Genomic DNA, 18583 nt, shown 5'->3' on the forward strand with positions numbered 1-18583 from the left:
GCGCGTGGCTGGCAGCCGCCCAGCTCCCCAGAGTACAGCCAGAGCGTGAGCAATGCCAGGCAGCAATGAATGGAGACCACGGGAAAAAGAAAGAAAAAAAAAATCAATAAACGGCATGGACGTGATCAGGCACATCGCAGTATCAAGCGTGCCTGCAGCCACACACAGATCATCAAGAGAACAGATTTTGATCCTGTTTGCATTAGGAAGCATAAAATGCATAAATAAGCTTCTGCCTACCAGTCTTCAGACCATTTTTGAAAATACTGGCCAGCGTCCTCTAACTTACACAGACAGACATCTCAAAGGCATTTCATCCGATTCCACAGTGAGTAGCAGAGAGCTCTCAGCAAGGCCCAGCCCTGAGGAAGGGCTGGTGAAGTGGGGTCAGTGTTTAACCCTCCCCAGGCATTGCCCTCCACACATGAGCAGCTCACAGGTAGACAGTAACAGGGGGTAAGCCTTCTTCCAAAGCAGCTTTTATTTTGGATTAAAAAAAAATAATAATAAAAAATTACATGCATCATTCCATCTTGTGCAGCCAGCAGGGATTTTTTTTTATTTTTAGCATAGTTAACTCTCTTTGCATTTTGATTGCTCATGAGTCCCTTGCAAACATACCTCCTTACCTACTCAATAAAATAACCTTTCTACATACTAATTGTATTTCTTTGGCACTGACAAGGCAAGATTTGTATGTTCAGGTAATACCTCGTATTACAACAAATAGGGTTGGGGGAAAAAGGCACAGTGAAGCACACAGTCCCTTTCCCAGGTCCATTGATTAGAGATGATTTAAGCAAATATAGTAAAAGAAAGGGCACTTCTCTCAGATGATTAAAATGATGCATATTTCATTAAATCCAAAGCAACAGCTCCTAGCTGCTGTTCAGTGTTTCAGTTTCCAATAATTTAAGCTTTTGTGCCTGAAAAGTCATCTATTTCTTCAAATAAAATGAATCAATTTAACTAAAATAATAATTATTTTGTAAACCTTGCCTTATTTATACCCTCAGATATTGCAGGTACAACTGCAGTGATCCAGGCACTGAAGTACTTTGTAACAGTCAACTTTACGCCATCAGGAACCATGCTGACTGCAGGAGCACAAAATAAAATCAAAAAAAAAAAATAATAACAATAATAATAAAAAAAAAATGATAGCCAGCTAGGAAATGCTCTGAGGTGTTTCACATAACAAGGTAGCTGGGTTTTGCAGCTTCTGAAACTGTGACCTCAAAAAAAAATCCTGACCAAATTCTCAGGCTATTTACCAACAGAATCAGATGCATCGCATTTTCACAGAATCATAGAATCATAATGGTTGGAAAAGACCTCTAAGATCATCTAGTCCAACCATGCACCTACCACCAATGTTGCCCCACTAAACCACATCCGTTAGTAGGTCACCTACACGTTTCTTCAACACCTCTGGAGACATTGACTCACTCACTTCCCTGGGCAGCCCATTCCAGTGTCTAACCACTCTTTCAGAAAAGCAGCTTTTCCTAATATTCAACCTGAACCTTCCCTGGTGCAACCTGGGGCTACTGCCTCTCATCCTATTGCTGTTAACCAGAAAAGGCTAACCCCCACCTCACCACAACCTCCCTTCAGGTAGTTGTAGAATGCAATAAGGTCTCCCCTGAGCTTTCTCTTCTCCAGATTAAACAACCTTAGTTCCCTCAGCCTTTCCTCATAAGACTTGTGCTCCAGACCTCTCACCAGCCTTTCTCTAACCATGCTCCAGGGCTTCAATGTCTTTTCTGTAGTAAGAGGCCCAAAACTGAACACAGTACTCAAGGTGTCGCCTCTCCAGAGCTCAGCACAGAAAGATGACCATCTCTTTACCTCTGCTGGCAACACTACTTCTGATACAAGCCAAGATGCCATTGGCCTTCTTGGCCACCTGGGCACTCTGCTGGCAAACATGTTCCAGCACCTCACCACTCAGTGAAAAACTTCCCCCTGACATCTGATCTAAACCTTCCCTCTTCCAGAAAACCTTCCCCTTTAGTTTAAAACCATCTACCCTTGTCCTATCACTACCTACCCTTGTAAAAAGTTGATTCCCCTCATGCTCCTTTAGCCTGTCTTCACAGGAGAGGTGCTCCAGACCTCTGATCATTCTCATGGCCCTCCTCTAAACCCTCTCCAGCAGCGCCACATCATTCCTGTTTAGGGGTCCCAGACCTGGACGATGGGGCCTAATGAGGACAAAGTAGAGAGGGACAATCCCCTCTGACACACCTGGCGAGCAGACCTACCCAGCATGGGTTCATGAAGGGCTGGTCCTGCTTGACCAACATGATCTCCTTCTATGATCAAGTGACTCGCCTGGTGGATGAGGGAAAGGCTGTAACGTGGTCTACCTTGACTTCAGCAAAGCCTTTGACACTGTCTCCCACAGTATTCTCCCGGAGAAGCTGGCAGCCCATGGCTTGGACAGGCACATTCTTTGCTGGGTAAAGAACTGTCTGGAAGGCCGGGCCAAGAGAGTGGTGGTGAACAGAATTAAGCTGGTGACCGGTCATGAGTGGTGCTCCCCAGGGTTCAGTACTGGGGCCTGACCTGGATGAGGGCATTGAGTGCATCCTCAGTAAGTTTGCAGATGACACCAAGTTGGCAGGAAGTGTCAATCTGCCTGAGGGTAGCAAGGCCCTACAGAGGGATCCGGACAGGCTAGATTGCTGGACTGAAGCAAATGGGAGGAAGTTCGACAAGACCAAGTGCCGGGTCCTGCACTTTTTTCCACAACAACCCCAGGCAATGTTATAGACTTGGGGTAGAGTGGCTGGAAGACTGCGTAGAGGAAACAGACCTGGGAGTACTGGTTTATGATCAGCTGAACATAAGGCAGCAGTGTGCCCAGGTGGCCAAGAAGGCCAATGGCATCCTGGCTTCTTTCAGAAATAGTGTTGCCAGCAGGAGCAGAGAAGTAATTGTCCCTCTGTACTCAGCACTGGTGAGGCTGCACCTCGGGTACTGTGTTCAGTTTTGGGCCCCTCACTGCAAGAAAGACAGAGGCCCTGGAGTATGTCCAGAGAAGGGCAACGAAGCTGGTAAGGGGTCTGGAGCACAGGCCTTATGAGGAGCGGCTGAGGGAGCTGGGATTGTTCAGTCTGGAGAAGAGGAGGCTCAGGGGAGACCTTATCGCTCTCTATAACTACATGAAGGGAGGTTGTAGTGAGCTGGGGGTCAGCCCCTTCTCTCTTGTAACTAGTGATAGGACTAGAGGGAATGGCCTCAAGTTGCACCAGGGGAAATTCAGGCTGGACATTAGGAAATACTACTTTTCTGAAAGAGTAGTCAGGTCCTGGAATGGTCCACCCAGGGAGTTGGAGGGTCCACCTAGGGTTGGAGTCACCAAACCTGGAGGTGTCCAAGGAACATTTAGACATTGTGTTGAGGGACATGGTCTAGAGAGAACTATTGGTGATAGGTGGACGGTTGGATTGGATGATCCTGTAGGTTTTTTCCAACCTTGATGATTCTACGAAAGTCAAAGGAAAAATGGGTAATTAGTACTCCACTAAGAAAAAGCAGACTTAAACAATACCACCATACTTGGGTGACTCCCACTAGTTATGGACTACAGTGAAAGCATTTTGTCCCTAATACATGCAAAGCTTTTAACTGAGAACTCAAAAATACAGCAGAAAATCCACCTACCAACAGGTGCATGCATCTGGGAATGGACTGAACATAGAGCTCAAACTTGAGATCCAGTTGCCAAAAAACTCGTAACCCCCACAGTCAGGTATCTGTGACATTTTAGTGGAGTTCAGTGTTTTCCACAGTGGCATATAGAGGCATATCAGAGCTGTGCAAACACAAGCACACACAGGCAGCTCTGGCTGCCTTTCGAGTGCCTTGGATGTTTTCCAGCTGCTGCTTCAAAAAATGCACATTTCCTGAAGGTTTGTGTCATATTTGCCAGACCCAAACACACATCTTGCAGATTCAGCAAGGTCTAAACTGGTCCTGTCTGCTTTTAGTGTGATGGCTTTTTCCCTTCATGTCCTGCCTGGCTGAAGAGTTATGTGATGAAATACGTATGACTCAAGTTCTCACTGTGTTCAGGCACTTAAAACTGCCAAGTGTTCTTAGAATTTACTCTAGCACAAGTGAGTTTTGAGGTCTGATTCAAAGATCTTATTGTCTTGGCAGAAATTTCAAAAAAAAAAAAAGAAAAAAAAAGGTATTTCTTCTACATCAGCAGCAAAGAATCTGTTGCAGAGGTTTTAGTCAGATACTGCTAGGAGCAGCATTTGCAGCTGCTGTTCTTTTTCTCCCCTTACATACATGCAATGGTCCATTTAAACTAAACTCTACTTACAACTTCTCCCCACTATTGCTGCAGAATGAGAGCAAAGTATATTTTAAACATATAAAGTTTTTTTTTTAAGTTTTTTTTTAAAAGCAAGAAAAATATTTAGAGTGTAGTTCAATTAAAATAAATAAAAAACAAAATTAAAAAATCAACTATCAGTTTCATTCTCTTTCACTGGAGTACATGATATGACTGTAAAACAAGTATTCTCCTGAGGTGTTGACCCACAACCTCTGCCCCAAGATCTCTGCTGAGCAAGGAAAAGACTATTTGGCCAAGTCAGTGCATCCAGGTCACAAAATGTTTTTAACAATCAAGGCCACAGAGACCTGTAAATTGAAAATATCATACAGAGCAATTAACCCTGTCGCAAGGTAAAGCTGGAGGATTTGGGAACACGTTCACAAAGTTTTGCTTTGTGAACACAGTCCTTCCTCAAAGATAATGGGGTAAAGTAGACCTTAAACAGCCAGAATCAAGTTATGGGGCTGACTTTGTTAAAAACTTGATTTTATAGAGAATAATACTGATGGCACAGTGTGATATCGCTGCAGGCTCAGAGGCTTAAGTGTGGCCTAGTGGAAAAGTCCACTGAGAATATGCTAATAACCCACTGTGATATGTGTTTTTTTTAGCCTTAACAGAGATGAACAGGAAACAGAGAAAAAGAAGAACGTACCGCTGTTGCCACTTGCAGCATATCAGGCTTGTGGCATATTTTGGAATCATCAGAGATTCAATAAATGGATCTCAAAGTTTAAAATTCTACACAGAAAACAAGACTTGCCACCAGCATGCAAGTAAGCCCTACCAGTTGTGGTCAATATGCTGCAGTAATCATTTCTAGAGCAATCTAGAGCAAGAGGAAGAGGAAGAGAAACATTTTAAGGAAACAGATGACTTCTACTGCCCTCTAACATGATCTTGAATAATTCTGTACACACTCTGAAGTACCATTTTATTTCACATACACACTTTGTCCACTAATGTTCACTAGATATTTATACTAAAAAGGAAACTGGTATACATCATAGTAGAATAGAGTTTTTCAGCCCCCACAATTCATATGCTACAAGACTTAATGGTCTAGTGTTGTTATATGCCAGTTAGACTGTTAAATAGCTCTGCATTTTATGCCTCTGTTTTTCTAAACACTGCTATACTGACTGCATAGTAGTGCTTTCTGTTCATAAAAACAAACAAACCACATACTTAAACCTAAGAGAACCAATACAGTTAGTTTTTGTCATGCTACTGATGGCATTTTCATTTTCAACAGAGATTCATCTTCAGTCACTATACAGGAAAAAGAGTAAGATTTTAATCAACATTTCTAGAACACAAAGAACATCTACATTACAAGCAGTGAATGGCCTTACTTTTAAGTCTGTACACAGCAATGATTAGCATGTATAAATAACAGTAAGATCTTAATTTTAAAATCTATTTTTGTTTTAAAGTATAGCAATACCAAGTTAAACTTCAATATACTAGTTCAGCTGTAGTTACACTGGCATAAAACAACATAACTGCTGCAGTCAAAGGAATCACAGTATCGTAAAATCTACAGAAATGAAATCGAAAATCTCTCCCTAAGCAATACACACTAGTTTTCAACATTTTCCATGATTATGCTGCCTCTTCATCAAAGCTCTTTCACATCATCTAGCAACATGGGGAATGCAAATAAGAAATTAAAAAAAAAAAAAAAGACAAACACAGAAATGAGGAATTTGACACAGAGATCAATTTTGTTTTTCCACATGCAGATGATTACGGGGCTCTCTGACTAACAACCCACTGAGGGCAGACATGCAAAGCATGCAGGCAGGATGTATGGATCAGGGTGTGCACTTTTCCTCTGCAGGGGAACCATGGAGATGACAGCACAGAAGAGAAAAGGCACTTACAGTTGTTCTAGAGAGGCAAGTCCTTTAAATGCTTGCCTGTCAATTGACTGGATTTCATTCTTGTACAAATAGCTGAAACAAGAAACAATCAGTAATATTAGTACACAAACAGGAGCTACATGAAGGTGGAAAAGAAGAATTAAGTTGACACATGAAGACAGTTTTTTCACTACATATTAGGAAAAAAATACAAACAAAAACTAAACACATACACATAAAAATGCTTTGTCTTCGAGAATTCATCCCAAATGTTTGCCAAGAAAAACAAAATTATGGGCCTTGTAGGCTATCATCTGGTTGGTCTTTGGCTTCCCAGTTCTCACTGTTATGACTTATTTCTTCTTTGCCCCTCATTTTCTTGATGGGCTTGTCAAAAGTCAAAATAAATTCATCTTAATGGGACAGGATTGCATCAGTTGCCATTTCAGGAATACACCAAGCCTCTTATTTTGTTAAAATATCTCATGTGAATACTGGCACAAATATTCATATTGTGACAGAATTTGTCTTTTGAATGGACTTAGAGAACAAATAGTGAGATAAATCTGTGACACCTTTTGAATATTTACCAAAAAAATGTACAAGTCAGAGTATTGATATTGCATCAATAAAACAGCATTGCTTATTTGTTTTATCCCTTACAGAAGATGGCCATTAGGTCCCTATCAATAATACAAACAGAATAAACATATGCAGAGTACCAGTATGTTCACAAGTGCTTTCTCTAACTTTTCCACAGAATTAAAATATAGCTGGTACTGGATGGATTGGTGTATGTGCTCAAGCCTTTTACCATCAAGCTTTTAACATTTAGGATGTTTTAGTGAGAGAGTGTTTGAGAAAAATCACGCAGTTTAGCTGATATCTGTAGTTTATGAGTTCAACATCAGCCACTCTCTTTTTAGAATGGGTTAGGAACAGATTCACAGTAAGAACTGTCTCATAATTATTTGACAAATGCTTTGAAACTGAGTTAATCAGGCATGGATATCTATGAAAAAAGGATGAAGAGATTTGGAACCACAAATGGCTTTATTAGCTTTATTAGTAGTGTGCTTGACTTTTCTGTTGTTACAGCTTTCATTAAATTACTGGAAAAACTGCAAAGATCTTCTGAGGCAACAGATAAAATACTTGCCCTGCTGGAGCTAGTGGCAGCTTTTAAACAGACTTGGCAAAGCCCAACGCTTTACAATAGGCCTTAAGAGGAGAAGCTGTAGGCATCTGATGGTACCTCATGACAACTTTGGGAACAATATGGAGTAGAGTCTTTTCCTTGAGTCTAAAGTTTTCCAATATATTATTTGCCATGATCTGAACACAATAATATATATAGACTTCATTAACAAAAACGTGCATCCAAACAAGATGTACAGCTCCTCCAATGACAGAATAACTAAAAAGCAGAAAAGTTGTGACGTTTTTAAAATGTTCAAGAGTCTGAATAAATTAAACCATAAAAAATAATACAGTCATCTGAAATATCTATAAAAACTTAGAAATTCATATAAAAATAGAGAGAATAGGTGTATTACGCTTATTTTGCATAATACTGAATAGTGTTTATGATTTTGCCTCCTTAGTTTTTCTGTCTGTGTGATATAAACTCCCACCTTTTTCTACAGTGCAAATTTTAAATACATAATTTCTTCTTACTCCTTAGAAAATTCGTAAAACTGAACAGTCAAGGTGCTGTTTTCCTTTCTTAACATACTCTGCTTAGCAGTTTGGAAATTTCTCTTATTCCCCTGAGTGCTAACCCCTGAGTGCTATTCTCCAGGAATGAGAGTAGTATCAGATACCCTTAATAATCAGCTTCAGCTAAGAAGAAAGAATTTCTATGAGAATCCTTGCTAAATTTATTTATTTTCCTGGAGACCAAATAAAGCAGAGTGAAGAACACAAGTTGACTGAGAAAATGACTGTGGTTTTTCAGACATTTACTACCACACTGCCAGGAATGGAGTAACCTTTTTTTGTCTATGTTCAGCTTTAAACTACATTTTTGTCCACGTTGATCAGAAAACTTTCAGATGCAGGACAGTGAACTGATGTCAGTCCATTATATCCCCCATCCAGAGAGAAACTTCAGCAAACTCAAAGTTACAAAAAGGTATGTATGTAGTATGACAGACATGACAACCACACTTTCGCTAACCATGTTGATGTTTCCCTAAGGTTATTAACAGAAAGACAAAAAAAATACTCACCTAATGAGGAGAGAACAGAAAATACAACTAAGTAGCACTTACAAAAAATGTTTGTGTTTCTAAAAGGCTACTTTGCCTTTTAGAAAGGTACTTTGCAAACACTGCACTAACCTTTAATATCTCTCTATCACCCAGTCACATTAACAGAAAAGTGATTTAAAGTAAAATTATGGAAAAAGTAATTTATCACTTTACCTTAAAGCTCTATTAACACAACTAAATCACTGGAATTCTTCAAAGGATGAATAAATAGTGGATTAAGATGACAAGGTGATATATTCTATTCAGATAATAGGTTATTACTTCTGGAATACTACTGTTTTCAGAACAGTTCACAAAAACAACATTTTCCAGAAATGCAAGTAAGGCTATTGATGTTACTGGTCATACACTTGGGAAATTAACAAACAAATAGGTAATCAGTTATCTGAAAATTAGAAAGAAATAGTTTCAAATCAAAGACTCTGTTACACTCCCTATTGAATTGTGTTTTGTTTTGTTTTTATGAACTGTATACGAAGTCATGTGATATAATGAAATTCAGATCCACATATATTTCTTTGCAACCGGAGGAAAAAGAAAAGGTATTGACAATATCAGACACTGTGGAGTAAAACCTGAGAAGCAAATACAAATAGCAGAGAGATTAATATAGAAATGTAAAGAAGGTTGATCATAGAATGGCCTGGGTTGAAAAGGACCACAAAGATCATCAAGTTTCAATCCCCTGATGAGTGCAGGTTTGCCAACCACTAGACCAGGCTGATGGTGCAATTAGCAACGTGACATGCAGAGAAATGAGATCAGGAATCACTGGAGGTATTCAAAGGAAAAGGTAATATGACCATGATAGCAACAGTGGCAGAAGGCACGGAAGAAAATATGACAAAATCTGATTTTGGGAAGGGTGAGGTCAGCAACTCTGCAGTTTGGCAAACCTACAACACATCTTCTACCGCTCTGGCTTCATTCATCCATTGCAAAGCAAATCTTGAACGTTCCCTCTAAGCATTTCCAAAACTGATACATTCCATACAGTCTCAAATCCCAAGTATCACTTTCTTAGCGCAACTTTGTCGTGTCTGATTCCTGACCTTTCCATTTCTCATTAAGTGAACGTGCTTCAATGTTTTACCATTTTTTTCCATTTTAAATTACATAGTTTCCTTCACACTAGCTTCTACCTTACTGCTTTGTAAAAATAGAGTACCTTCTCTTTTTCTGAAAAGCTCTTTGCAATTGCTAGACTATATTTTATATTTTTCCAAATATCCTCTCCAAATTCTTTCTCTTTTTACCTTAACCTCACTTTCAACACTGCTGATTTCACATCCTACAACATCAAAGTGCAGTAAGTCTCCATCTTCAGTTCACAATTATTTTCTATCTTGGAGAATCAACTGCTGACATTCAGGATCAAGAGCAATCCCACAGTTTCCACAAGATATCCCACCCACAGATATATTTTAAGACTGAGAAGCTTTTCTGTCTCCTCTTTAAGGAGACTGAATAAGCAAGAAGTAAATTGAATACCTCCCGAATGTCAATTAAATATATTCAGTGTACCATACATATCATGTATGAGCAGCAACAAATTTCAAAAATATTATCAATTATTTTGCTCATATTAATACAACTTTCTAAAAGCAGTAGCCAGCAGTGTTCCCCCTTTTCAGATGGGGGAACATAAGACCAAAACACTATACATAATCACTTAAGTGCACAAATAAACTGTATTACGGATGAGGTCCTATCTACTAATGCTTTTTTCAGCCTAAAGAATCAGATTGCCAGTACTAAGGTACAAGAAATAAGAAAGGCGAAAAAGCAGAAATAAGATGTATCCTTTTGGTTTCTTAGCAAAAAATTGATGAAAACATCTATTACCTTCTGATTTGATATATGGATTCAGACCAATTATTACCACAAGGAGCATAAGATCATGTAAAATTTATGCTTACAGAACTGCAAAAGATGTTTATAGAACTGTCATAATTTCAATTACAGAATGAACAAAAAAAAACCTAAAACATAAGCTTCCAAAACCATATGTGCAATTTTTTAATTTAGGGATAAGCTTTTACAATGATTAATATTTTTAATGCATTGAAAGCTGAGAAAATGCCATTAGTCTGTTAAAATGTTTTCCTCCTGACAGATAATTCTGAAAACAGGTGCACCTCATAAAACTATAACCTCAATTTCATAAATGAATATTGCAAAAAGGCATTTCAAAATGCAGGGGCTTCTTTGAGAATTCTCTGAAGAAGTTTTGTCTGAAACCAGAAAAACTGATCTGCAGAGATACGCAGGAGTGAACCTTCCCTCTCTCTGACACTGGCTTTTTGTTTTTTTTAAATATGTATACTGTATTATGTTTTATACTTGCATATTTTGTATACAAGTATACATTTGCAAATATTTATATATACATACTTATATATTTATATTTGTTGATGTTTATATATACTTATAGTTCACTAAATCAAAGCCAATGAGAAACGACAAACTTTCTAATATCTGTGAAGCCTAAATTTTCAAAACTATCCATCACCTAGTATTTCCGTTCTCATAAAAGCACAACACACTGGGCTAATAACCTGTTTTATCAAATAGGAAAAGTTACATTCACATTACCCACAGGATCAGACCATCAAAGACCCATTCATTCTGGATTATTTTACTATATGATACTAGATTCTGAACAATATTTTTAACTTTTTAGAGGCATTGTAGTCTCTCCCCCTAATTTCTACTCCAGTACATTCCATTGTGAAAAAAATTGTTTCCTTTGTTCCATAGAATACACTTTGAATGTGCTTACTGAACGGAACTTTTCACAATTAAACTGTTTTTACTTGGTACATTTGAGCTTTCTTGTGCATTTGACCATTTTTTAATGTTAGGGCTGTACAGTTCTGTAGAATATTCATATCAAATCATCAAAATAGGCAAAAAACCTTCTTACATAACATTTTAGCAAAATGGACAACAGTTTTAAAGAATTGAATGAACTATCACTTTTAACTTAATATTCAGATTTTAAAGGGAAGAAGAAAAGGTCTCCATTTAAAAATACAGATATCGTATTAATAGACATTAATACATGTATATGAAAATAAATATACAACAATTCAATTAACTCTGTTCAGTCTTTTATATCAGTTTTATCTCAGATTTATTACAGCTTTGCAAAAGCAAGCATGTGTAAATAAATAACTAATTAGAACTGAGTAATATTTCTGCACAGCTTGTGACAACCGAAACAAACATCTTGAATTAAGAGACCTTAAGTACTCCACTACTATTTTGTATCTCAGGTCACAAAGCATCAGATCCACCATACAAACATGTCCTGTAAAAAAAAAATTGCCAACAAATCATCATGGACTTTAATAATTTATTGAGACAGTCTGTTCAATATTATTTTTTCCTCTATTTCTATAAAGAGTAAACAATTTTATTACAGAAAGACAAGGCATGAAAAATGAGACCAAGAAATGTGACCAAATGCAGCTTTGAAAACCAAATAATGTGTCTGCACAAATTTATGTGATTTTCATTTTTCTGCCTTCTCCCAATTCCTTAGGTTGCGCTCTTGATAACTAGATGAAAAATTAAATTCCTGCATTGTTTCCAAAATACTGAAACTCAAAGCAACCAGCACTGTAATAATGACCATAACCCAAGACAATGGAGTGAGACTTTTCCACATGACACTACATAAGTTGCACATAGTAAACAGTAACTAGAAAATCCTTCAAAATCCACTAGCTAAAAACATATACTGAAGTATTGTATTAGCAAATCTCAAACCACCAACTTACAGAAATAGATTCACAGCTGTCTCCAATCCACAAATTAATTTCACTCATTTTCAGAGTAGTTTATCACTTGAGATAGTGAGTCAGATGAAAACTCAATCTCAGATTAAAACACTTTCTCACTGAAGGCATTCAGTTATATATTGACAAAAAATTCATTTCACTTACAGATATTTCAGATTTTCAAGGTCTTCAAATGCCCCACTAGGTATTCTTTTAATTTGATTGTTGTTTAGAAGCCTATAAAAATAAACAAACATATGTTTATTTTAATATACAAGAACAGTAGGAAAAAATGTATAATAGTAGGTGTAAATGTAGCACAAAAAGTTAAAAAGCAAAACAAAAGTCTTCTTTGATACCAGTAACTTAGAAGAAAAAAAACTGCTTTGAACTGCCACTGCCTTGCAAGAGGAATGTCTGGAAAAATTTAACAGAATTTAAAAAAATAAAATCTAAACGCTGAAACAACCTTTCTTTTTGTAGATGAAGGAAAAATTCCTGGCACCACAATTAAACAGAGGGTCTTACACAGAGTGGAAACATTTTGGTAGAACTGCTTTGGGGGAAATTCTATTTTTTTTCTGGTGTGAATATACAATGCAATGCATTTATTGATAACATGCCTTCAGAACAAATAGAAAGTAACAACCCAGAGCTAACTGATTCCACTGTATTCTATTTGAGATCACACATTTCCATAAAATAATTTGAATTTGTAATTATAAATGACATACACTGTCTATCTCAGTTCCACCTCTTGGCTGCTAATATATATATTAGAGAACAGAAACTGTTTGTATTACAGGTGTGTAAAAAAATGGCTTTTACAATACATGTAACATACACTTTACATGGCATATGTGGTAACAGAGATATCAATTAAAGGAAGCTCAGTAGGAACAAAATTTTCCAAATTCTGCCTTCCAGGCTACATTTAAAGAGGACTGTTCAAAACATTTGAAATAGAGATTGTCAAATATTTTTAACCGAAACACATTTGAACATCTGAACATTTGAACAGGTTTGTTGTGACTACATAATTTAATATGCGATATTACACTTAAATCATTTAGCAAAATTTGGAAAAAAAAAAAAAAGATAAAGCAAACTTCTGCATTTTTCATAGCTGCAATTAAATAAAGTTGAGAAAACATTAGGATGTCGATAATTTCCTTTTTTGTTGTTGTTTTTGGTTTTATTTCGGTAGACAAATACCTGGTTTCACTTTCATATACTTTGGACCTAAACCTTGCTTCCTTCACCTGTGAAAATACGGAAATTTATGAGACTACTTATCTGAGAAAAGTGAACAAATCTGGCACACTACTGAGTTAATCACATTAAATCAAAAGAGGAAGGTTGAAAAATAACTTACAATGTGTTCAAATTTTTAAGCCGTCTAAATTCTCCAGGCTGGATTTCTTTAATCCTATTAAATCTTAGATCTCTGTAGGAAAAAAAATAAATAAATAAGCATGTCATTAGGAACAAAACAAATACAGATGATGTATTTTTTCATATGAAAGGCTGAACTAAACACAGGTTTTTGAGACCTCTGTGACCAGCCTCCATCTATAAACCATACCTTTGGAGAAAGAGAAAAGCAAAACAATTCCACAGTTAGGAAGAGGATTCTCCAAAGATAGCCTTGGTTGAAGGCTGCACCTGGGCTCAACACACGTTCATGAAGTATGTTCCCTTCTACAATGAAGGACCTTGTAGTGGGATGTTGAATTGTATTACAGTCAGTTGAATTGTCTTCATATTCTGAAAATTTCTAGTAAATAATAGAGTAAAATTCTAGAAAAATTGGGATCAGAGAAAAGCTCTGGAACAAGAGACGGCTTTCAAGATTTTCAAGGTATTCCACTCTTCTGTTCTGGGTGTGGAGTCTTAGAACCGTTTATAAAACCTGTAAAGCATGCTGCTCGAAGAAATTTGTTTTCCTGTTTAACTACACTTTCTCTCAAATTTTAATGTTTTCACCAGCTTCAGCTCCTTGTTATATCCATAGCTTAATAAAAATTTCTCCAAGAAGAAAACTGCAATTTCTCAAGTGAGATGCTGAAAAGCGAGCAGTGACACAGAACAACAGCTTCCCAGAAACAGATTCAACCAACTCATTTGGACAAGCAATAAAACTGTGCAAAGGGAAAAAGAAAAAAAAAAAGAGGGAGGAGGGGGAAAAAAAAAAAAGAAAAAAGGCAAAAAAAAGAAAAAAGTAGGAAATAATTTTCTGCTTGATTAGCAACTTGAATTGAATACATGGGACGTCACACAGGTGAGAGAGAAACTTCAAGAAGAGATGAGGTTTGGAGGAAAGGGGATGGCAGCCAATCTGCTCCTTGACCTATCATTATGCTCCCTAATAAAGAGTCCCTGCTCATCTTTCTTGCTTCAGATGAACTTTTTGATTTTTGAGTAAAATAATCAAAAGTGCAAAAATCCAATATTTCGGAATTGCATGTTGAAAACTGAGTATTTTTCAAAAGACTCAAAACAAGTAAGATCTAGCTCCTATACAAGAGGGAACTTAACAATTTGTTATATTTCTTAAAAAAGGTCCATAATTAAAAACCAATCTTTACCCAAACTAAGCCCAGTTAGCATGCAGAATGTCTTTTTAGACATAATAGAATATACATTCATCCATACGGAAAGCAAGTCTACTCCCTACGGTGTAGGGAATAGCCCTATAAATAAGCACTTAACTTCCATGAATGCAACAGACCCCATCCTCCAAGGCAGCGTTAAAACAAGTACCATTTTGATGTGTCAAATCCATTCTACAGTATTTCACTATGATATCTCTGGATTAGCAACATAGATCAAAATAATTTATATACTGCGCATCCCAAATCCTGACAATATTTGCCTTCTCATATAAACCTGTTGAGGTTAATTAATAAATAATGTTTGAAATCAGAACCATTTGCTTTCGTTCTGCATAAAGGTATTCATCCAGTCGCAACAAAACACTGCACCCAAATTTTCACTAGAGTCCAATGAATTTGGAATCGGGAACTATCTGTAAGTAAAACTCTTCACAGAAAACTATGATGACAAAAATACATTCTTATAAAGATTAATTATGTTTTGTTTAAAGTTAATACTACAGCTACACTAAAATTGGGGAAAAAAATCCAACAAATCAAAGTTAATCTGACTAAATTTGAGAATTAAGATTTTGGTACATTCCTCCAAGAGAGATCTTCTGCCAGAGGAAGTAACACTTCTTATCGCTGAGTTTTTTCATTAAGTTTTCAGCACAAAATTCTCTACAATAAAGAATGAAGCAGATGACAAATGCTGCTCAAAATAAAGAACATACTCCCTTTTTTGTTCTCTGAATTGCTATGATTACTCTTCATGAAATAGTCTTTGTGCACAGAGGAAAAAAAAAAAACATTAATTCCCAACCACTGTAGATTTCTCAAGAATATATTCTTTCCAACTGTCTCAATTTCCTTATATAACAGCATAGTAAACCATGAATGCGGCAAATAGAGGATATATTATGCAGATTAGTTCAGGTGTTTGATGTGGATCATTTACTAAGGCAAAAGAAATATGCTTTAGAGGATAGTTCTGTAAAACAAGTGTTCAATTAGTAGGAGGTAAGATAGCAAATGAGATTAGTTACTGAACTGGAAATTTGCATGAAGCAGAACTCTGTAGAAATCTGCCATAAGGTATTAAATATTTCAGGACAGTGATGGTAGGAAGAAAAAAGCAGGTTTATTAAGTACAAAGGTGCTGGTAAGTTTGGAGTGGCTACAAATGTTCTGGAGAATGTCTGAGATGAGAAACAATCCCTGGGAAGTGGAAATAGTAAATTGAAAAGCAATGAGACAGGGAACAACCAGAACCATCAGTGCTTCAAAGACATTTTGTGCTGCTGAAGTTGTACAGTTAATCAGCAGGATGACATTCTTCTTCCCTTAATTTCCAGTTTAGCTCCTGCTCAACCATGCCGTCACCTTTCTTGTTAGTCCCAAAAGCTTGCTCCCTGTCTGCTCACTTCTCTTTCACCCTCATTCTGTTTTTACAAACCATCCGTATCCCTGCTGTATGCTGTCCTCCAAGGCTCAGCAATCCTGACGTTTACCGACCCGCCACGTGGCATCAGCAGGTGGAAGCCGCAGCCCCAAGCAGCCACCTCCATTTTTAATGTCATTTTTTCACCTTCCTCATCAGTAACCATTTATCAGTGAAAGAAAAAAACAAAATCAATAAATGAAACAACCAATACAAATTATGCCCTTGTGATGGCAGCATGGGATTTTAGGATACTGTAATAGTTTTTGGATAAAAATCCAAAAGTGACTGTCATGCTTTCAGTTCTTCAGACAAATCTAGTATACCTAGCTCCTAGTTCACATTATGTCCTTAACTATATAGTTCACAGTGAAAACATTTACTCCTTTCAAATTTGACCTAGATTTGATACAGAAGTACATTTAGGGAAAAGCCTGCTACTGCAGCTTTCTGTATGGAATTCTCTGGGATTGTGATCCCATACCTAAGCAACCTTCTTCAGACTAATTCTCCCTAAATGCTTTGCTAATATTATCTCTCAGCTCTCAGTCACAAACAGCATCTCAGCTACACGTGGTAAGCCGCCTCCTCCCAGGATTACTTTCCTGGCCCTGTATCAACTGCTCCGTGCTAACTCGTGGAGCACGAGCAGGAAACGTTTGGTTGAGCAAGAGGTCGTGGGGCCAAGAACGTGCCATGGAGCACGCTGCCGTCTGGCACTGGGACGCCCTGGAGGCACACTCCTGTGCACTGCCTCAGGCACCCGGCAGTGTGCAGCAAAGGTGGTGCATGGGTTTTGTCGTGCAGGTCTGTGACATCTGGTTGTACAGCATATAAACAACCGCAAAATAAGTAGCCCTAACTAAATCGTCTGTTTCATGTGACACAAAATGGTGAATACTCAGCATCTAATTTGTTGAACTATCTGAAATGATGCCTCTCATTCACGCTTTCTTTGCGATACAGAAAATTTTAACACAAAGTTTCTGTTTTCCTTTTTGTGGCAAAGAGCTCATGTTAACAAGCTGGGCTGCAGACCTTTTTGTCTGGATGGAAATTAACCCTGCTCCTCATAAATCACCTATCTGAACTAAATGCCTCCATTAGTCTCTTCCCTTAAAATAAGTCCATTCTTAACAATAAACTAGTAAAATTTCCAAATTAGCAATCTAGAATAACTTTTAACAATATATCTAATTCAACAAAGAGAAATCTTCTAAATTTATAAATGTTAAAAAACATTATGCAGCTCTTACTGTCATATATAATCTAATTTTCCCATGGCAGCACTCAGCACTCCACAATGCCCTATTTTAGTTTGTCCTGGCAGTGCACAGCAATAAAAACTATGAGATCTCAGTTAACATGCTCTGATGTGCAAGGCAACAGTTGGGCACATAAATGCAATATAAGTTTACAAAAACATTTTATAAAGTAAATAAAGCAATATATACCAAAAAAGCATGAATGAATATTTAGAGTATGAATATCACACAGTGAGATATGCAGTGAGCTATACGGCTTTCAAATATATAGAACCTGAATATCCAGCAACTTACTAGCACAGGCTGCCCAGTGAGGTTGTGGATGCTCCCACCCTGGAAGCATTCAAGGCCAGGCTGGATGGGGCTTTGAGCAACCTGGTCTGGAGGGAGGTGTCCCTGCCTATAGCAGGGGGTTGGAACTAGATGATCTTACAGGTCCCTTCCAACCCAAACCATTCTGTGATCCCTTCAATCACTTACAGTATACATCATTTTGCATATTTTTTTATTGTCCAAAAATGAAAAAAAACCTACTTTTCTACTTAATACTACTGGATGCAATCAACAGTACAAACTAAATGCTGTTTTACACTAACATTTGTTAATCTTGCTCTGGAGGACTATTCTCCAGTGTACCACTCTCATATATAATGGAGGATAAATCAGATTCATACTACGAAACATTACGTGGTAATTAGAGTAAGTGAAACAAAGAAATAGCAACAACAAAAAAAATCCCCCCAAAATATGACTACCAAATTTCTCAAAAAACAGTACCCATCAAAACAGAATAAACCAATTCATCAAATCTAGCACTGAGAAAATAGAAGAGCACACTTAAATTCAGGTTTGGATCAGCATTTATATTGGCCTGTCATACTGAAAGCATCTGATTTCAGAGCTTAATTTGTAAATATTCGAATATTTGGAAAACAAAAATGCAGTTTGGATGAAATAGTCATATCATACGCTGATGTTTGAAATGTGCTGCTCACATATT

General features: G+C 37.3%; 1 protein-coding gene across 2 annotated transcripts in view; it reads right to left on the reverse strand.

Moving 5' to 3' along the window:
- PXDN (peroxidasin) overlaps positions 1-18583 on the reverse strand; it is an 80472-nt gene that overhangs the window by 40616 nt on the left and 21273 nt on the right. Inside the window, exons 2-4 of one of the 2 annotated variants that reach the window (XM_021391538.1) lie at positions 13656-13727; positions 12446-12517; positions 6244-6315 (exon numbers count right to left, since the gene is read on the reverse strand). In XM_021391538.1, coding sequence (XP_021247213.1) covers positions 6244-6315; positions 12446-12517; positions 13656-13727 — 216 coding nt within the window. The remainder of the gene's footprint in view (positions 1-6243; positions 6316-12445; positions 12518-13655; positions 13728-18583) is intronic. The other variant, XM_021391540.1, reaches the window with a different exon arrangement.

This window comes from Numida meleagris, chromosome 3 (assembly GCF_002078875.1).
Source record: "Numida meleagris isolate 19003 breed g44 Domestic line chromosome 3, NumMel1.0, whole genome shotgun sequence".
Taxonomy (NCBI): domain Eukaryota; kingdom Metazoa; phylum Chordata; class Aves; order Galliformes; family Numididae; genus Numida; species Numida meleagris.